The sequence below is a fragment of the Battus philenor genome, unplaced genomic scaffold, assembly GCF_028537555.1.
Source record: "Battus philenor isolate CCGP_79_NKW_IND1 unplaced genomic scaffold, ilBatPhil1.0.hap1 SCAF_8, whole genome shotgun sequence".
Lineage (NCBI taxonomy): Eukaryota > Metazoa > Arthropoda > Insecta > Lepidoptera > Papilionidae > Battus > Battus philenor.
In genome coordinates, this window is record NW_027181748.1 from 8,982,245 (window position 1) to 9,005,149 (window position 22,905).

General features: G+C 31.5%; 1 protein-coding gene across 1 annotated transcript in view; it reads left to right on the plus strand.

Moving 5' to 3' along the window:
- The window catches only part of LOC137931692 (uncharacterized), an 86,194-nt gene that overhangs the window by 54,659 nt on the left and 8,630 nt on the right, over positions 1-22,905 (plus strand). Inside the window, exons 6-15 of the mRNA XM_068775175.1 lie at positions 61-212; positions 602-668; positions 764-799; positions 1,742-1,964; positions 3,296-3,410; positions 5,392-5,486; positions 6,026-6,195; positions 6,975-11,555; positions 11,757-11,816; positions 18,074-18,237. Of these exons, the coding sequence (XP_068631276.1) occupies positions 61-212; positions 602-668; positions 764-799; positions 1,742-1,964; positions 3,296-3,410; positions 5,392-5,486; positions 6,026-6,195; positions 6,975-11,555; positions 11,757-11,816; positions 18,074-18,237 (5,663 nt within the window). The remainder of the gene's footprint in view (positions 1-60; positions 213-601; positions 669-763; positions 800-1,741; positions 1,965-3,295; positions 3,411-5,391; positions 5,487-6,025; positions 6,196-6,974; positions 11,556-11,756; positions 11,817-18,073; positions 18,238-22,905) is intronic.

A 22,905-nucleotide genomic window follows, 5' to 3' on the forward strand; every position in this document is an offset into this window, starting at 1 on the left:
ACGATAGGAATCATATTTTTAATTATAGTTTATTTTAAGTTAAACGTATCTGATTTCCAGTACATGCCTTACGAAAAGGATATCTCAGCGAAGGAGAAACCGACAGAAGGGAGTATAGTCACGGCGGCGGCCATAAAATGGCCGATGCCAATAGGAAAGTGGAAGGAATTGGACCCACTACCAAAGAAGGAATGCCGGTTGCACTCAGATCTGTAAGTTTTTAATAACATATTTAAGTTTATTTGGTTTAAGTGTATCGCTTATACTTTAAACAAAGTAAAAAAAATCTGTTCGTTATTAATTATTTATTCTGGATATCTGAGGAAAAGCCAAGAGTTTTCTGCAAAAATTGTAAAAACAGAACAATCATTTGATATTATCTAAAGTAGTATTTATGAATAAAACTAGCTGTGTGTTTATAGAAATTAAGATTGCTCCATGTAGGTGCCTTTGAAAATAAAACATAAATTTTTATTTTCAACCATTTTGATATATTGCTAATAATTTTTGTAAGTATATATATATACTTGAGATTCGATTACCTTTATTAAAAAGCATATAGTTTAAAATAATTGCATTTATCTTAATTTTTTATTTGCAGGAGGTCAAAGACCCCTCGAGATGGTACAAAAAAATGTACGACACGATCCATAAAAACAAATTCGACGGTAAGACATTTAATTTAAATAATGTTTATTTTCATCGCCAACATATATTATTTTTCTCTAGACTCGCACAAATGTTTTATTTTTTTCTTTTTCAGACGATTATGTGACTATTCGATACAAAAATCGTCAAGGTGACTATCGCTCATTTTACAAAATTATCACGTTTGCATTGCTTAACTTCATACTCTCTATTCTTTATACACTTATTTTTGTTCAAATTATTTTAAGGCAATCTTTTGTGAATCAATAATACTTGAAATTTAATACTCAACTGATATGATAATATTATATATTAAAAACTTTATAAACATACTAAATTATAACAATTAATTCCAATCAAATTTCGTTTGAACATTCAGTCTAGAACCACAACAGTAGCTAAATTTGTTTACCGTAACTTTTTTTGGATAATTTTATTTTTGAACAAATTAGAATTTTTGTGATTTTACATTAAAATTAGCGTTTTAAATTGGGAAGACTAAATCGCTTGTCAGAACGTAGAAGGTTTTTGTATTAACATTATATATGAATTTTCTGTTACTTGGTTTTTATTGTACCAAGAATAACAAAGATCATAGAAATTAGTGACAATGACATATGTGTGTGTTTGTTTTGTTTTTGTTGTATATTCTAGTTTCTATTTCCATTTTTCAAATATATCTATTCCTGTATTCTATTAAGAATAATTAATTAAGATAAAGATTCTATTCACAAATGGTTCACGGGGTAATCTGACATAAATATCATGTTATTATAAAATAAATAATACAAAAATGTAATACAAATTTCATCGCATAAATCTTACACTTTTAATTAGTTTCCGTACTGCTTTTACACTATTTTTTTGTAGATATTGGCAACTTATGTTTGTTGAATTTTTCTAGTCGAGATTGAATTAAAATACCTCGACAAAAATATTAAACATTTCGTACATAACTATGACATAACCATTCGTATGTTTTGATCATTTTGCCATGATGATAGTTTATCTTAAAGCTTTATGTGAAATTTTACTAATGCATTAATTACTTTAAAAAAAAACTTTTTAAAAATAAAAATCCATTCCACTTTAGGTCAACCGCCGCTAAGAGTATCGAGCTCCAAATCCCAATACGCGTACTTCGACCCACGATCTGGTTATTTGAGCGAACCCGAAGGCGGACTCAGTCGACTCGGTTCCAGTACTTGGAGTGACGCATACGACAGTGATGCTACCGCTGGGCCAAGAAGACGAACTGCTTCTGTTCAGGAAGACAGAAGAGAAGATTTTTTTTCGCCTTATCTACCTAACAACAAGTAAGCAAGTGCAGCATATACTATGTGTTATATATTATAATGTGTATTGCGACATTATATAAAACTGTTGACATAATCAAGGTCGCGCGAAGTCATTGGATGCAGATGTCCGACCACCGTGGAAATCTTTGGGGGAGGCCTATGCCCTGCTGTGGGCATCTATTGGTTGACCAGATGATGATTATGACAATTTAAAACTAAATTTCTCATATACAGTGACACTACAATTTCACTATACACAAAAAACTATTTAAATTGGTAGTATGTTGCGTATTCTTAAACATACACATGTAAATAACCAATAAAGTAGAGGTAGCCCAGCTATAAAAGATTGAGACTTGCGATTATACACAGGTTCGATTCCCGGGATACAATCTTATATAATTTACAATTTGTGTTTTAATTATAATTAATGGAATCGCAACTTCTCGCAAACTAGTTTCCAGAGGACAGGTGTCCTCTGCATACAATAACTCCAAACTGCGGTCGCCAACCCACCTGACAAGCGTGGCGAGGCGATTGTGGTCTATTTTTATCTGTGATATCTTTGAGGAAAGCCTATGACTTGTATTAGGCATATATTGGCTGAAAGGCCGATATAACTAACAACATCAGAGATAATGTATTTATAAAATTCAAAATTAAAACTTACAACCGTTTATGGTTTTTGTAGACCGTCCCTATGTATTTTGAGCAACAGACCTCTTTTCAAAAAGTACTAATACCTTTGAAACCCACTATCAAATTACTTCATATTATTTTATTAGCCAACTAACAAGTTAGTACACGTCATGGAACTTATACAATATCTCAAAAGTCTTAAATAATAACTTGTGTTGATTACTAAGTATCGATATATAGACCTCAAGTGATTGATATATTTAATATTTTATACTTAATGCTTAATTAAATATTAGATGAAATGTTTAAGTTATGATAATACTCATATTACGAAATGTCTCCTTTTTACCTTTGGGCCCGCTACGAAAAACCTTTACTCTGAATACGCTATAAAAGGTTTGAAAACCTACTAAAAGAGATACCCCACATCAAAATATAATAAACATTATCAAAAATGAATGAATTTAACTATTTAAAACTCAACATTAGTTCTAAAAAATATTTTAGATTTTTTTTTTTGGAGTACGTTATATTTTCGGGGTTTTATATAATTTATTCACTTATTTATTTCATTTATACCAGACATGTTTGACTTTTCGTTCGAGGTATAAAAAACCGGACGAAACCTTAGCTATGTCAGTAAAAGACGAGGAATCTGATAAATTTTTATCATACCCTTTTCATATTATAAATCTTTTGTAAAATTTTAGGTACAGTACATTAGCATCTGCAAGAGCTAGTCAAGAAGTTTATAAAAATCAACCTGGAAAAATAGAAAACTATATGCCCGGAAAGTCCTCAGTTATAGATAAAGAAGCAAAACAGGTAACCTTAAATGCAATACAATTTAACATTTTACTTCAAAATGGTGCTCACGTTTATATAATTACTAACTCATTTCATTATTTATCTAATACGGTACCTATAACAATTTCTAAATTCTATGAATAATTCTCACTTATATTAACAGCTCGTTCCACTTTTGGATTTTACACGTTAAAATACCTTGACCAACAACAAGATTGTTTTTTTTTTCTTTTCTAGTGGTGGGACGAGGTCATGGACATATTTGATGGGGTACGAATCTTTTTAGTATTATTGTGTGTCTCTTTTCGAATTCGTGTATATAACTCTTTTATTCTCTTCCAACTTTTATCCTCGTTTCTCTTACTCTAGCTTCGTTAACTACTATGTATTAAATATATTGTTTAAGGAATAAAATTGAAAAACTTATTTCCATAACCATGCTAACTACAGGATATAAATCATGTCATAATTTTTGTTGCTTTGTAATAACGCACAATGTACAATATTTCATTCTGTTGACTAACGTATAAACGGTGTTTGCGTCGGTGACGGTGGCGTTTGGTGGCGGGACTAACAGTGGCTAGACGACAACTCCCCTCTGCCTCCTTACACCACATTGCTCGCTCGTGCCATCCAGAAAAGTGTAAGGCTTTTAACATGTCTGCCTGTTGTGGTGCTAATAATGTAGGTGTGGACAATAATGGCTGTTTACATTCTATGTATACATATGTATGGATCCATGTTACGATAGTTGATTTCGAAACATAATCAACGGCTTTCCTAGCAAGAATATATTTTTAGTTAATAAATCTTGTACAACCAGATATTAAAAATTGAAAATAATGTTTAGTTTAAATGTTATTGTTATTGCTACTATACTAAATTACTTTTAAGGTTTATGTTATTTATAAAAAGAAATCAAAACCACAGCATCTGTTAATAATTCAGCCATATTTTACAATTTAACATTATGTCATCGAATATAAAAATGTTAAAGATTTATAATTATAATTATTATTGCTAAATGGAACATGTATGATTTTTAATAGCTTAAAATTCTAATTTTTTGTTGCTTTCTTTGTGAAACCTACACGTATGAAAACAAATTGTATGTATGTAATCACATAAACATGGCATAAATGCGTTAATTTAAAAATAACTATAAATACAAACTGTTTCTACTGATTTGATTAACATTTTCGTAGTAAAATTCGATTTGTGAGGAGTCGTTTCACTCGTTATTGTTCCTTTTATAATAAACCTATTAAAATTTTATCATTATATTTTTTTCCTATAAACAATCAATTCTTATCAATTAATATACTTTTCAGCGCGTTAAAGTTGACGTTATTTTATCATCAAAATTTTACAAAATTAAAAAAAACAGCAACTATGTAAATAGTAATTATAAATGCAAAGTGCGTAAAAATACTTAAAAGCTATAAGTCATAAATTAGATTTTTAAAATTAATAGGGGTCTATTTTTAGACCTCGTCGACCTCTAAAGCCAGTTTTTGTTTACGTCAATCCCTGGGAAATATAATCTGGCGTATATAATCAAAGAACTTGTTAATAATGATATAACTTGCATTTCAATCAGTACCATTTTTAAAAAAATATGAACAGTAAAATAATAAATATCTTACTCGTACCTCCTTTTTATTTAAAACATTTTAAAGTTTAAGGATTTTCTTTCTGTAATGTACGATTAATTGAAAGAAATTTTACTGAAAAATAAAATATTTTTGTTGACGACAAAAAATTTTAATTAAAAACTTCCTAGCTTGCTTTAGAATTGAAAAAAAAAATTTAGTCATAAGTAAAAAAAGGCAAACAGCCTTGATTTACTTATGACTAAATTTAAGGTGCATGCAAAATATTTAAATATTTGTTCAGCATGTTGATTAAATAACTACAATGTAAATTAATACACTGAGTTTGTTTCTGCAAACTATTTTTAAATATACCTTTATTCCATTTAATATAATTTTTTTTACAGCAAAATGTTTCGAGTACCACATCACTACCGCAAACGTCGCCCAAAGAAAAGAAAGAAGTTACGTCTATGATACTGTCTAAATCAAATATGGCTAGGTAAGTGAAAAACTGCTACAAGCTGACAGAAACTTTGTATGTTATTCTCCCATTAATTAACCTTGTAGATTTCTTAATGAAAGTATTCCAAGCAATAAGAATACATTAAAATTACTGTAGAAACCATTGAAATACTATATGGTAGTCAACTCGGCAAAAGTTATCCCATACAATAAATTTAAACCATAATTTAAAAATTGACGTTCTTATAGTACCTAAATAAATAATGTTAATGCTTCTTCAACAAAAGAATAGGCTACATGTTGACTATGTAAAGGAAATGGATTTTCAAAATTGACGCTACAAATTTTCAGTTCCGTTGACATTATTTATAGAATAAAACATTTACAAAAACAAACCGCACTGTTATGTGTGATTTTTTTATCGTAATAACCTGCTATAAGGTTTTAAGAAAGTTTACAGCGTTGACTTTTCGCCGGCAGTAGATAAATCATTACCTTTGTTATTAAAATAATAAAAAAACTAACATATGTAAATAAGTAATTGTTTTAATTCTCAAGAATTTCTTTTCTTGTCAGAGCATTAAAAGAATCAGGCTATGAATCGGATTCGACACTAGTCTTTCGTCGTCGAGGAGAGAACGATGCCCCTCTCTCACCAGCAGAAAGACGAGCTGCCTACAAAGATTTGCAAGCGGGCGGTGAACCTCCTCTCAGAGGTTTTCGTTCACCTGCTCCACCGAGACAAGGTAAATTATATTTTAACCTTTAAGTTATCTCTAGTTATGTTAAAAAAAGATAAAATAAAACTGATTTTTCTTAAAAAAAATTCTCATGAAACAAAATATTGGCAGCTTAACAATAATGCGATTTGAAATTATTTTAATTAAACGATTTCGGTAGATAAATTTTTAACATATATTTGGTACATTAACAATTATAGCATGACTATCTTTTAATATAATTTTATTTGGTGTCGGTGACTAAAACCAGTGGAAGTGTTTTTTTTTTAAATTTAACTAAGGACTATACGGGTGCATGTTAAAGTGTTTAAATACGAATTCTGAAACTCGAGGTCAAGATAAGTGCATTTTATGAGTAACTATCATTGACCTGCGAAGTGGACAAAATATTCAATAACGTCAAGGAATATTATTTCCAAAACTGCAACAAATTAGTTAATAGCTTAATCGAATATGCGGTAAGTCTCCATTATTATTTATTAACGCATGCATCATATAAAAATCTACTAACTAAATGCTGAGGAAACACAATTGACTACGTGCAAAGGTAATACTAAAAATTTATGTTGTGCATGATAACAATGAACTCCAAATTTAAACACACAATATTCGACATACACGATATTTCAAACAGCGCACGTTTGTAGAACCACAATTAGAGTAAAAGTAGCAGGCTTGCACACGCATTAGAGGTAGCAAGAGCACCAGAGACACGTGTTGCTCACAGCTAACGAAACGAAAATGTTTTACGATAATTCTGTAAAACACCGATTGGAATTTCGCAGATGAATCGGAAATTGAATATATACCAATTTCCTCCACATTGACGAAGATCCGAGTTCACAAAAAAACACCAAATCTACACGAAGTAATCTGCTATCCAATAACAAACATAGAAACCAGTGGAATAAATGCAACTAAGAGTAGTGGTTATAAACCTAATAGACCCGATGTTATAAATGACTATCCGCCAGCGCCGCCCCGCAGGATATCATCAAAAAACAGCGAAACTCTCAAACTCGTGATATCTTCCCGCAACACTTCAATTTCACCCAACAGGACAACAGCAAAACAAACAAATGTTCGTTTCCTTAAAAATCAACTGAGTAATAAATTAAACAGACAAAATACTCATGTAATTATAAAAAAAGATACTAAGTTAAATAATTGTAAATTATCTACTCCCGTATCTTCGCCAGCCAACAAGAAAAGTGGTCCCACAGGTATAACGACATCTACATCAAAAAATATTAAATGTGCTATCGGAAGAGGTACAAGCAGTTTTTGTTCCCCTAGGAGGACTTTGCAACCCACAGAATATACCTCAAGAAATAAATGTGGAGATTTACATACATCTATAGTAATTGAAAATGGAGCTGGACGAAAAACTCCTATTTCTAACATACTGGACAAAGTTACTTCTTTAGATAAACTGTGGAGCTCGCAGAAAAGAAATGACCAAATAAACACGTCAAAGTACAAAGAAAAATCTAATAACAAAACTTCCATATTACCTTCTGTGAAATCAAACTCAAATAAAATTACTTCGTCTACGGATAACAAAACGTTACCACGGAATGTGACTCATAAAAGCAGAGATATGATTCGAACATCCGAAAAATTACAAAAAATTAAAGTCGCTAATACTTTACATAAACCAAATTCAGCAATAAATGTAAAAAATATATCTAAATATCCTAGGTTAGATACTATTCAGACTACAGCCAACATTTCAAAATCAACTTCTAATATTCCATCAACTATGAGGAAACAGAGTAATGTGAGAACGGCTGTTGTTACAAATCTTAAAAAAAGACGATCTGTAGAAAATGTTATTGTGAGACCAAAAAGCGTACCATGTCATGAAAGTTGCAGCAAAAAACCTAAAGGAGATATGATTAAACGGGAAACCAAATTAAAATCGAACAAAAGAGATCGTATGTCTTACGAGTCAAATTTTGAGTTCCATGAACATTTTAACCATGCATCAGATTATAATAGAAATAAAAGTATGATCCAGAAACCAACTACTACCAAAGAACTTAAAAAGACACACGGAAATGTTTGTACAGATTCTTTTTTTCGCCATCTTTTTCTCGGTGCAACGTCAGCACCAGTAGTTTCAACCATTCAAAAAAACACAATGAATACAGTTCAAGAAAAAGCAAAGCTTTTTCAATCTTTACCACAAATCATCCACCATCCATCAAATTATTTTAATTCGTATTTAATACACAGGAAACCTGTGTCCCTTTCCCGTTTTAAAGCGTGGGATAAACATTATAGTCCAACGCGTATTTCTAGTCCTCGATCAATATCATGGCCAGGCAGAATGGATGGTGAAATACGAAAATTTCAAAGTCTGTCAAAATCTGATAAATTCGGATCAATGTCGTCTTTATCCACAATTAGGAGCAAAAGTGAGCCACCTACTAACAAAATATATTTTTCCCAAACGTCCAGGCCCGTATCCCCCAATGTAGTTTTCTTCAAAAAAGAAAAAGGTGAGGAAAAACCTACGTCTCCGTCTAAAATAATTTATTTACAATCAAAAAAATCAATAGATAAATCAAATGTTTCAGCTATTAATAAAAATATAAAACAAAACGAAAAAACCTTATCGTCAAGTAAAGATGACTTAACTGGAAACACAGAATCTGCACCTTGTCATAACGTACAAATACCGTCAAAAAAAACTAAGACAGATGATCGTAGCCCAGTTACAATTTTTTTTTCACAGACAGCTAGACCGATATCGCCAAAAGTTGTAAAAAATACAATTTCTAAAAGCAGAAGTCAATCGTCTTCTCCGGTGTCATTAAGGTCTCCTTCATACCGACGTATCCATAATGCTCGAATACTTAGTAAGCAAATAAGCTGTTCAATTAAAAACGGCATAAGAACGAGGAGCGTTGACGATAATAAAAAAACTGATTTTTTTACAAATAATACTGTAAGGCCAGGAAGTGATGCAAACTTGTATTGTAACGATCCCGACTATGAAGAATACATTCTAGACATTCGAAATTCCAAGCCTAGAACAGAAAGATTTCGGGAACTTAACAGATACTATGCATATTTAGAAAGAGTAGCAGTACTTGAAAAGGCTACATCTGCTAGTGATTTGCGACTCAGAAGAAAAGACGAAGAAATAATAGACTTTGATCGCTGGAAAAAAATAAGAGCAATAGAAAGAGCGGAAGAAGAACTAAATAACCTTTACAATAAATTAAAAATGGCGCAAAGTGAAAATAATGTGCTGTTTTACCCAAAAGATGTAAATGATTTTCGTTGGGATTCATGTAAAGAAAGAGGCCTTCGGGTTAAAGAAAAATCAGTAGAAGATCTCAAAGAAGAATTTAAACAAAAACCACACTTGGAACAAAATGAATCTAGCCAGACGAAAGATTATTATAAACCATTATGGAGAGGAACTAGTGTAGCAGAAACAGCATTCAACATAAACAGAAAAAATGAATCTAACGACAAAAATTCTTATGTAACAATTAAACCAAAAGTTACAGTGCACCAAGATACTCACTCGTCACTTAGTGAGGTTCAGAAAAAACTAGGACTGGGAAATCGTTTATGGAGTAGTTTATCTAGGGAACAAGTTAGTTCTTTGAAACGTCAACTAAACGCAATCTACAGCAAAGAATTAGAATCTAAAGCAAACAAAGACAATGAAAATTATACTGTTGAAGTAAAACAAACAAAAAATGTTACCAAACCGTCTTTGACCGTTAGATGCAACTCCTTAACTACATCACCTACTACTTTAAAACATACAAATGAACTAAGCAAGTCCGATTCTATAGCTGCCATTACCTGTCCAATAACATCAGAAAAAGAAATAAAAAATAATGTCAATAAAATGCAAATGACTCTCAGTGAAATAGAAAAAAAGAAAATATCTCAATCTTTGAGCAAGGAAGTTTTAAATAGAATAAATAAATATGACGTATCCTTACAAAATTCCTTAAAAAAGGAACAGCGAAACAACATCGACTGTGACAAACGTTTTATTAACAGCGAACTTACAACAAAATCTCAGCCTGATCCAGAAAATAAAACTCCTGATCTGAAGACAGAGTGTAACGTTGATGAAACAAGAAGACACGTAGTTTATCCGGTTGACAACACTGAGACGATATACCAATATTCAACTAGCGAGACAGAAACAGGTAGTTCAGATATATCCAATAAAACAGCTATTTATACTGGTCCAGGAAAGGAAGTATTAAGAAAAGTTGAATATTTTGAATCTGTAAACAACATAATAAAGGAACCAAAATGTATTTCTCAGACAGGGGAAAATTCTAACGAGCATAATATATCATCCCAATTAGCATCCCCTCGTCACGTTAATTGTAATGAACTTGAACAGAAAGTCATTTCTCAGTCCCAGTCCTGCACTAATTTTAGAGAGTTATTTGGCGAAGTTGAAAAAAACAAGTTTTTGTCCCTACCATTAAAACCTGACCTATATTCAAGATCCCCCTCACCTTATTCGGAACTATGTATCAATGATCGGCGCACACCTGACACGCCACGATACTCAAGCGACGAGGCTATATGGCGCAGTCGAACTCCATCGCCCGATCCGGAGAGGTACTGGCGTGCTTACATAAAGCTGGCGCGTGCGGGGGAAGTTCGCCGCATCGCACGACGTTTTGATTCACCCTCGGCTGCCGGTGCAGTATTACGCAAACATCGTAGCGACCCAGAAATTGCACGAAATGTTCTTAATAAGGAATGGTCTTCTGTTGATCGGAACCTTACTCAACGTAAGTGTAGAGCTGTACTACCAGTGGCCCGAGTTCCACTCCGACCGACAAATCGTTTTATGCCCCATATTGATGTTATTTCAAAGCTAGCAGCATTAAGGAAACGTTCATCGCCGAGATCTAGATCTGCTGAAGAAGTTTTAGAGTGTCGACCAGGTGAAGTGGAACGTATAAGAAAACGTTTCGAAACCATATCTCTTCTTGGTCCGATATACTCATCTGTTCCAGACGTTCGAGAACTAGATGATATAGCGCCTTATTTGGCGGGGTCATGGATTGCACATCGTTATCCGAAGCCTAGTGATAATAACAGGACAATAGAAAATCCTACAAAATTTATAAAAGATTGCAAATTACCAAATAAAAAAGAAATAAAGCAAGCAACTTCAAACGATTCAGTTAAACTTAACTCTATTTTAAAAAATGAAGTATTGGCTAAACAACAATTTGATCCTTCGGTACATCGGCCAGCTAGTCGCTATGAGCCTCCTCGAGCACCGCCTCGACCCCCGCCTGCTTCGTGGCCGTTCCGTCTCGCGCCCTTTGTCACGCAATCGCGGCACACCGTGACGTTCCAAGGTTAACTTTAAAATTTACTTTTACAATTTTGTATGTTTAAAATTGGAGTTTTTTTTATTTATTTTTTTGCTTTTTACTCCTTTGTGGTACCAATCTTAAATTAATAATTATTTGCTTTAAATTTAGTCTCCTCTAAAAATAAGCAAAGTCTTATTAAATATTTTATTTGTCCTATACATCATATTTTGTTAATACTGATAGAGAACGACTCGGCGCCCGAGCCACCTCGAAGAATACCGCATGGAAGCTATTCAGATACAGGCAAGTATATTTGCTACAGATATAATAAGATAATAACCTTATATTTATAACAACATAACAAATATTGTCGGACGATTCATACAATTTTGCTAACACTCATTTTCAATATTACATAAAGTCTTGAACAATACACTAACTCACAAAATTACTAAAATAACTTCAACTTTTACATTTGACGCACAGCCAACCAAGACTCAACCCAAGCAGATATAACTAGTTAACATGTGCGAAAAAGAAAACAATAGCCTTTGTTTAAGAGAGCCATCCTCAAAAATTTTAGTTATTTGTCTGGCCTAACTTGTCTTAGACAGACTCAAATTAGATTTAGTTCATCATTTGTACACAATGTACATCACTTCGTGATAACTAACTCTCCACAATATGTTTGCGTCATTCGAGATTACCTCGACTAAAACTTGCTCGCTCAGTTTTTTTCGTGCGTAAATAGTTCGAGAAACTTCCTGTTCACGATCGGTTTGTTGTTGCGTTTATTCTGTTGCAAACAATCCACCCAATCAAGTATTGATAGTAACAAATGTTATCTTAAGTGTTAAGTGATAATATCAACCTTATCTAGTGGCTTCGCTTTAGCATGAGGATCCAATTTGGATAGGACAGTGAATTGTGACAATGTTAATTTAGTTGAAAAAATTATTTAAAATGGAAGAAAATTTTAAAGGCGAATACGAAAATAGTGTTAACGAAAAAAACTATCTTTCAAATTACGACGACGACGGATTTTTTAGTGATGTGCAAATGTCCGGTTCCCTTTCAAGATCTTTAATTGCACTAAATAGTTATGTGAAAAAGAATTTGTTGTACGATAATACCGAACAAGAACTGAATGATTCCGCATTCTTTTCGAAGGAGACAAGCCCTAACGATTCGGTTCAAAAAAATGATTCGGACAGTGGAAAAAGCGTTGAATTATCGGAAAAGATATTAACTCCTTTGCCAGAAACGGATGTGATAATAAATATTATTAAGGTACAATCGGTAAGTGAATCCCCTATCACGATCCAAGCCCAACACGCTGAAGAATTAACCGATGACTATAAATTCAAAAAACTGCACGAAACCTCAAACAGAGAATCTGTTCCAGAATACAAAGAGGAAATAGACGAAACTCATTCCAAGAAAAACGTTATTGTTCTTGACGAAAATCAAAGTCAAATTAAGTCAGAAATCCTTTCGAAATCTTTAGAAAATTTGAACACGATTAATCTTAATAGCAAAGATTTTGAAGAAACAGTTGAAGTTATAACAAGAAACAATAGAAATTATATCACAGACAACTCAAAGCGACATACAGTACATGATACCACAGAATGGATTAATAGAACAAATGTTTATCCAGACGTTTACGCCCCACTTCCTTACAGTAAGCCAGTTTTGATTTGTTCTACATCATTTTATGCGTTTGTTTATATACACATTTTTGTATAATAAATGTTGCAATACATGGTGACATTGTGATATTTTTTTCAACAAAATTTATCTACATGGTAATGGATTATAGGTATAAAAACTTTAAGACGGTGAATTTATAGCTCATTTGCTTCCAATCAATCTACGGTACATGGTATAAAATCAATCAATCAAAATCAACGATTGCAGGAATAACGTAATGAAAATATTGTAAGAAAAAATGTTTTCGAGATACGTATTACTAGATCTTAAAATTATTTAGTATCTGCAAATAGCTTTTGCAGACTTTGTATTGCCAGAAGTTATTGGCCTGTCACATTTGTATAGAAAGGATGAGTTAATGTAACATATTTAAGAGCTATTAAGCTGTTAGCTGACAAACGAGCTATACTTTCTTTCACCCCTGTTCAGCTTTTATAATTAGAGAGAATGGTCTGTCCAACTAGATTTTGTTTTTCGTATTTCATTAAGGTACGCGGAGGGTTCATAAGGAAATAAAAGTAAAATAGTATAAGCAATACTTTCGTCCTTTGTAGTCAAACCGTTAATGTCGGTCAAATTAACAAATCAACAAAAAAATTACTTAGCATGAAGTATTAAAATTGATTTGATCACATTATTCCTAGAGTATCGTGAGTGTACGTAATAGAAAACTTATTTTTATTAAGTAATCGTTGTTCATTATCACAACATTAAATAAATAAAGGGTTTATTCTGGTTTACGTTTCATTTTTAATGCCGCTTTCCAATAATTTTTGAGAGTAAGAAGTCTTTTGGGACACCAAGTGTAAAAATTGTAATTATAAATCGTCACATAAAATAGTGCAAGTGTAATTATTATGTTGGTAAATAAACAAATAATATTCACGTTGTAACTCGGATCGCGCCGAGCGGAAGTCAAACCAGTCGAGTGAAAGAAAGTGCAACTGATCTTAACAGACGTCAGCTGACAAACGTCGCGACCGCGCAGTGAGGCGCAAGTCGCCTCCTCCACGAAGTGCGGTGTTTTACTTATTTGGATTATTTTAAAATTGTTCTAACAGTTGAAGCAAACGTTTTATACACGGTATAGACTGAAATGGGTATTTTGAAACAAATCAAAAAGATGACTACTTATGGTTAGTAATTGATACCGTTTTTCACTAGCAAAACTAAGTTTTTGTAATTTATATTCATTGGAAAATCGTTTTGAACAAATATTTAAGATTTTTGACTTAGAGATTTAAAACAGTGTACGTGGAGGCGTAGTAATTAAGTAAAGAATAGAACAACAATTTTTTACTATTAAATTATACATTATTATCTGTTTCTACATAAAACATGGTAGTACTAATCTGTTATTATAAGGCATTTGGCTGTACGAATTCAAATTACTTAAATTGAAAAACGTTCTTATCGTTATAATAATAATACAGAGTTTTCAATAAATTTGTACAACATGAAATTTTGTTTATATGAATAATTGGAAATTAACAGGTTTTTCATAAGAAAGTTTTTGGCGAAAAACTGGTAAAACATGTTTAAACATAATTGTTTTTACTTCTACAATAAATTTTGTGGTTAATTGGTTTTTGGTCGTAAACAACGACGATACCATTATATTTTTACACAATAATATTTTTTGTTTAAGTTTTTCAATAAATTTCAATACAAAAGTTACAGATGAATTGTTTTTTATCCCCTTTTGGCGCTTTCTAAAAATTAAAAAAATATATCACTGACTGAATGGCATACATTTCGCGCAATTATTGTTAGTGTCACATATCTATTTTAAAGTAACTAATATACAAATGTAATGGATTACGATGAAAATAAGCTTTTTTACATTTTTTTTTATCTGTTTTTTTTTCGCTCACGTTCTTCGACTTTGAAAGTTAAGTTATCTACTTTAAGATATATTTTAGATTGTTTTACGTGAGATCAAGAGTTAAGTAGACTCCTATAGTAGGCACGGAGTAGCATTGCGTGAAGCGTGCCGAGAATACTATTTGTTGTGAAAGTTGGTAGACAAGCAATAAAATACAAAAAAGGGCTTTCGTTTTCGTAAATTTATGTGACCTGTCCAGCATATTCGCAACTGTTCCATTTTCAAATTTAAAGTTTTTGGCGATCTTTTTTTATATTTGCTTGATGTAGTGCGTCTAATAATTATAATTACTTACTGCATTATAATTGTTACTTCATCCTATGAAATGTTGTGTTTAATTAGGTTTTCAATTAGTTTTAAAGTTTACAAGAATTTGTTAAAACGATATTATATTTTAAATAAGTTATAGTATTTTAGATATGGTCGTTTCAACTTAAGCGAATAAACAGAATTGTTGGTAGTTTCTTTTGCAAGAGGTTGTCTAATTGGGTACTACCGTGGGGCACATTTCGTCGTAAGGCAGTAGTGCGCAAGCGTTAGTTTCGGATTAAAAATTCCGTAACTTCATCAGTTACGGAATTTTTTTATGAAATATATCGTTATGGGTTACTAAATAACGGGGCAAAGAACAATATTTTGCTTCAAAAAGGCCTCGGTAAGGTTTAACGTATAACTTACCATAAAGAATATATTATTGTATAAACTATGTTAAACGTTCTGAATATTGCGAGGCCTTACAATTCGACATGACCCCGCAGTCTATATAAGACAACGTAACAGCTTTATGCTCAAAGATCACACAACTACCGCCTCTGCTATCATCTAAATTAAACCATTGATCATTTCAATTAAGTAAACACCAACAATTTATTACTGAAAAATGTTAGCTAAATGTACTGTACAAGCTGCCCCCTGCCCGCTTCAAATTATTCGCACTGTCTTTTATGAGTGTAATGTGAAAATATTATTTTAAGTAATTTTTAATGAGAAAAAAATATGTAAGAGCTGTAGAATTATGCATTATTTTAATGAACGGCTCTTCAACATCCTTTGCACTTAGATTTCACAAACTTCATTTTTAGCTGACAATTACTCGGCAAAAGGAATATTCGTGCCAAATTTGAATTCTCTGAACACTATCATTCCAGAGTTATCGTGATGAATCAGCACGTTGGTAATAAGCTCTTTTACTTAGATTTTGTAAATAGCGTTCTGTCATTTATAACGACGTAACACACTCGAATTTCTTAAATGGTTGTATTTTATTCCATGTTAGAATACTTTAAATAAGATTTGTTCACCGGTCTTAAGATGGTAAAGCATTGAAAGTCCTTACTGTGGACCTGTATACCCAAGGATTCAGAAGAAGTCATGTGTTACCTCTTCGAATTCGTCTGATTCTTCGGCTCGGTACATCACATTTTTTATTTTACCAGATTAGGAAGGCATCAATCTCTTAGGTCGCTTTGACTGAGATATATTTTTTATTTACTCTATGAGACCGTCTCTGCCTGTCGTTAAGTATTTTGTTAATAAGTTTTATTGTAATTCTGAATTTATGTGGTAAAGAACAGAAAGTATTAATATTAATATTACAACACCGATCCGATATGAAAGAGTAAAACTAGTAATAGTGTTTTATAGAGAAGTAAAATTACACTGCCGTCTTCTTGTTACATCACTTAAAATTACTTGACCGCAACGGCTAGTTTTTTTCAGTAATGAATAAATTAAATCGGCGTATCATTGTCTATTATTGCTTCCTTCCGCACTTTTTCATTTGGAATATAGTTGGGTTTATTATTAATTTTCTCTTATTTATTATGTTATTGCAATTAATAGTATGTTTTTTTTTAACCACACTGTTTTTAGACAGAGTACGTCAAAATTAATTTTGTACTTAGATAACTCTTAAATAGCAGAACATATTTTATCATTTCTGAATAAACTTCTACTTTATATATCATGTTTATTATTAGTACTGGAAAACGTTTGTCAAAAAGTAAAACACCTTTCATTCTAATTAATTTACCATTATTATTAATTTGAATTTCAATTAAAATTTAGTAAATCAATTTTGTCATTTACTTTTCATTTGATATTTTTAAAATTAAAAGAAAAAAATCAACACATATTTTTATGTTAACAAGTAACGTCATTTGCGAAGTCATTCGCGATAGTGATAAAACCGGTTCCACTCACTTGTGCCGTGTTACCATTACGCGATAGATAATCAACACCCGAAACGTAAAGCCAATGATCATGTTACGGCATCGATTGACACCATAATGCCTCTAACTGTCGGAACCACTTTCGCTTTACCGATTTACAATCTATTTACACTAATACTATCTTGGTTTTATACTAATTATTTGCATTTGCATTTGTTCGAAAACTTTAACAGTGTTTTTATTCATATTATATATAACAAGACAATACAATAAATTTGTTTTGTAGTTTCAATTGAACAATAATGTATGTTAAGATATCTTAATATACTGTTACTAAGGTTTTTTATGGCGTCGTTTTTGCCACAAAACTAAAACTAATACTGCTCTTTTCGAACATATAAAATATTCTTGATATAATATATAAATGGAAATTTATCAAAATTCTATGTTCAACGTATGCACGGTACAGTAGTTTCAATAGGACTATAAGAGAAAATGTGTTTTCTTATCTCCCATTCATTTAGAAATATGAAACACCCATCAATTTTCAAAATGTATTTAATATATTTGACCGGCGCCATCGTCAAAACACGAAATGAATCACTCGTGAAGAATCATCAACGCCATTCTGTTGACATCAGAATTGACCTGGGTCGTCATAAATGCTATTATTTAATATATATATATAAAACAGCATAATACCAATACGAGTTTACAATAGATCAGTTGAGCGGTTCCTACGATTGTTTGAGGTATTCTAGGTTGATAACTAAACACTATTGTGCGTGCAGAGTCGCCCGGCCGTCGGTACTTGGAGAGCGACGTTAACATCCACTACAGATGCCCGGTACGCCAGGAGCCTCTGCCGCTCGTGCCAGAGCGGGAACTTGCGAGACAGCAGGCCGAGCACATGAAAAGGCTTTATAGGGAACAGAAGAGGAACAAATATTTACAGGTGAGACATGTATTATTATATTTCTTTAAATATTTATGTCATAATCTTATCTCTTCCACATGGTATTTTATCGTTCAAATTACTTGAACACAACGACTAGTTTGAGAATAATGAATAAATAAAATTAGCCTTTCATTCTCTGTTGTTGCTTCTTTATAATATATAGTTAGATGTAGGGGTTTAGTTTTTTTACGCATATTATTATATTTGTAATTTTCAAACAATTAGTTACACATATACAAAAAGGCTTTATTGGGAGCAGATATGGAACAAATAGGCGAAACAATTTTTATTATATTTCTTTAAAGGTTTCGAGTTCCACAATCTCATTTCTTCTATCGTGTAGATATACAAGCCACGTCATAAAAAAACTTGTGCATATTACGTAGCTGCTAAAGTTAATTTAATGATTATTTTTCTTTTCATAGTTGTCTTTATTTTTTAATTTACTGATATACATATAGTTTCAATAAGGACATTTTGCAGTGCCAAATTTAAGTGAAGATGTGCATGTCTGTTATTATCGTATACAATATTTTTGTAATTAGCCGTAATATTTATTTTCAATATTTTTGTTCAAGTTGTTGATGTGCCTTAAAAATAAATTATTAGATTCAAAATAAATCTAAACATATACATAACCATAACGCGTATACAAGAAGAATTTCATAGTTAGGTCAATATATGTAACCCTTGTAATTTAATTTTTTGTTGCAATTTGATTTTACAGCACTAACCCTTAATCAATAAGAATGTCTTAGATATATGCTCTATCAATAATTAGACAAATAAATATGATATTCCTAACGAATACCTAAGTCAGCCGTTATACATACATTGTTTGAGAAATGTATAAATATATAAATTAATTAATATAATGTTCTTGGTAATATCGAAAACTTTAAAATGATATTACCGTCGTCCGATCAAAATTTCCGTGTACAATATCAAAAAAACTTTTTTCACTCTTTTATTACGAATTTTGTAATATTTTTGTAGAACAATTTTTAATTAAATCAAAAGTTTATTACAAAAAAGTTGTAGTTATATTAATCTTTCATAATTCTCGTTAAAAGATGTTTGTTTGTAAATATCTTTTAAGGTTGTAATTCGTTTAAATCTTGTACTAAAGACACGAGCTCGTTCTTATTTTAATTTCCTCCTGAAGTTAGCTTTACACGTGTACTAGCACGAGTATGCGATTAACGCGTCATTCAACGCTAACACTATGAAATTGTTTAATCTAGTTAAGCCGGGCACGAAATTATGGTTTAATCGATAATTCTAATACCTTTAAATAGGAGCAAGAACGTTGATCTGTAATATGTAAATTTCTTTTCATGAATATATAAATCCGTTTTGCCTACTTAATGTTATAAGTCCCGTGGAGTTTATTTTTTTATATTAATAATATTTTGATCTTCTATCAAACTATTTGCCATACCATTTCATATACTATTTAAGTGCGATTATACCAATTTTTAAAACTAGGTGTTTATTTTGAAAAGAAATTATTTTGTACCTCAAATTTCGTGTACGTTCAATCTTACAGCATTTTATTATTTTATCTTATTAGTCTAGAATTTTATAGTCACTATAGTTTTGAATAAATGTCATTCAACTTATGGTCTATTAATTGAATGAAAAATATGCCTCAACAAAAGAGTAAGAAACAATGCAGAATGGCTTCTTGTTTCCGTATCTCATATAGTCATGTAGAGAAACCAGCTTTAAGTTGTTTAAACAAACACGAATGGAAACACAATCTAGGTAAGCGTGGTTTCACTGACTCGTTTTCCATTCAAGTCACACTATTATGCATCCACACTAAATTCATTTAAATAAAACGACTGATACGTACGCGTCTTTGCTTTGTTGTGTTATAGTACTCGAGGAATAATTCCCAATTATATTTAAATTTAGTATTAATCATGATCTCCCCACAGTTAACATTTAATTTGGGTTTGATCTTTATACCAATAATTTTATACTACCAATTTTTAACACGGGTTTATGTTCATAAGGTGTTCATTTTACGTTTCATTGTTTAAAGTAAATGTTTTCTTTAATAAATCTGCTGCATATGATATATTAAAACGTTTCTATAAACATTTCATGACGATAATAAAAACAAAGTGTTGAATTTTATCTAAAATATCGTCGTAATTGAGCTCGCTAAACTTCACGTTCCATTTGTAATTAATTTGATACGTTATTGAAAATTATGTCAAGGAAAATCATTTCGAACTTTGGTTGGTTACAAAGTCAGTAGGTATCATGTAAAGATAAGTAAGCAGTTATTTTAATAATAATATTAGATTATACTCGTATTTTACTAAGAAATCACATTGCGCTTAAATAGCTACATTCTGGTTCGGCATCATAAGCATCATTAACATTGCCGCCACAGGACGTCCGCTTCCAGATATAGATCTCCCTTATATATTTACATTAAGACCCGTTAGAAGCAACTGGCATCCCTCGTCTTCAGACGACATTTACACGGTCGTCTGTCCACTTTGCGGACATCCATCCTTGTTATTTTACCTTGATTTTAATTCAGGGCGTAAACACATTTATCGTCATTACTGAACATTCCACGCAAACACCATTTACTGATGCTCTTAAATCCCTACTAAACCTGAACTCCTTTGCGGTATACGAAAAAATTTTACGTATCGTGTTGGTTCACGGTTACTTTTTTCAGTTAAATTTGTTTTAAACGCAATAGTATTCAAGATAGATTATGAATTATCACTGTTATTAATCCTAACTTGTCATCGCTAAATTTATAGAAATACATGCTTAGTAAAGTCGGCTAGAATCTGTGTACGTATTTAGTAATATTGTATATATAATTAATACGTAGGAATCATTCGTTTCCGATAGTTAATCGCATTGACGTTGTTTACGTAAGTTCTCGTTTATCAAGTCTTGTTTGAGATGGTCGGGGCCCTTAAGTGAAAGCGTGAAGCTGCCAACTGTCACCGCATACTCGCCTACCTGCGAACGACGTCGCTTTTACTTTCATTACGCCTCAATAACTTAGATCTTGTGAAGAAAAACTTTTAACGACACGAATTTATTCTCCAGCTTACAATATCTAATATAGTGATATAACATTCTGTATTCACCCGCGAGAATATAATTAATCTGCGTTAATGATTTTAATTTATAATAACATTGTAATTTCTAGACTGCTGTTATCATTATTTTCTTAACGAAAAAAATGATCATCGATCAATATTATTAATATTCTTTATAAAATTCAATAATAAGACTAGTATCGATTTTTGAAGTAAGTATCCCATGATAAATTAATACCAATTTGTCAGATAAGTACTTCTTCTAACATATGTACAAGCAAATGTAGCAAAAAAATCTATGAAAAATCAGGATATTTTCATATTTTTAATTTCAAGTTTCTCTTAGTGAGTTATTGGTACTTTAGCACATAAGTCTAAGTTCAATTAATAATTTTATGAAATATAAGTAATATTTGACTCCATAGTTTATTTTATTTTTTAATATTAAATTAAACGTAACAGTTGTTCATACAATCTCCGGGTATATCTAGGTAACCTCGTTCAAAACATAATTTCGTCGTATGATTATTGAATGGACTCTTTGTCAGAAGTGTAGTGTGTTACCCCCACGACGATGTTGTTCACCAAGTGTAATAGACAGGGACATTTGTGCAAACAAGATATACCATCATGTCTCAATATGTGCAAGTCAACCGCATTATATTGGATTTTGGGTCAATCAAGTGTAGTAGATATTCTTGTCGACGTAGTTATTGCTTACCGATGAATGTCTAGCGTGTCATATTAAATATTTAAGACTTGTAATATTAAAATATCTGCTGCCTAAATATGCAAACGATACACCTAGTATAAATTCTACCTTTCTAAAAAATTATAATATTTATTACATAAACAGTAATGTGGAACATCGTACTCGAATCCATAATACTGTTTATGTTATTATAGCGCAGATTCTTTGAGAAATTGTACTTAATAATATTTACATTCTTGTTGTGAAATGTAAACGTGGAAGTCATTTCATGTACGTTACTTGAAGGACAGTCAGAAATGATCATGGCCTATTACGATAATATCACTTTTCAAAGCAAAGTAATTAAATATTGTTTGAAATTAATAAGATTGTTAACTCGATCATTACAAAATTTTTTTGTGGCACCAAATAACACTCAACGTTAGGAGAGATAAACAAGGTTTTGTTCAAAATTGATATCCAACATATAAAATAAATAAGTCGTCCTCCGCACACTTTGTTAACATCCCTTCAGCCTGTTGTGGATGGAATTTCGCTAATTTTTTTAAGGCACCTGTTAAAAGAAATCTACCAAATTTCAAGTCTCTAAATATTATGATTTGAGAGGCCGTAATGTCTCTGATTAGATTATAATCTTAAATAGTAGGTAAAATATTAAACAGGTTTTAATCTTTGTAGATACGTATAGCTATGTAGACTTTAAATATTTAAACTTAAAGGAATGTAAAACAATTAGGGTAGTTTTCTTCAATAAACATATTTTTAAATTTAATTAAGGTGTTTTAAACTAAATTCGCATCTAACCAATAATGTATGCGCTGCTATAAATTATACAACTAATTAGTAAAGTAAATTACCTTAGCGGAATAC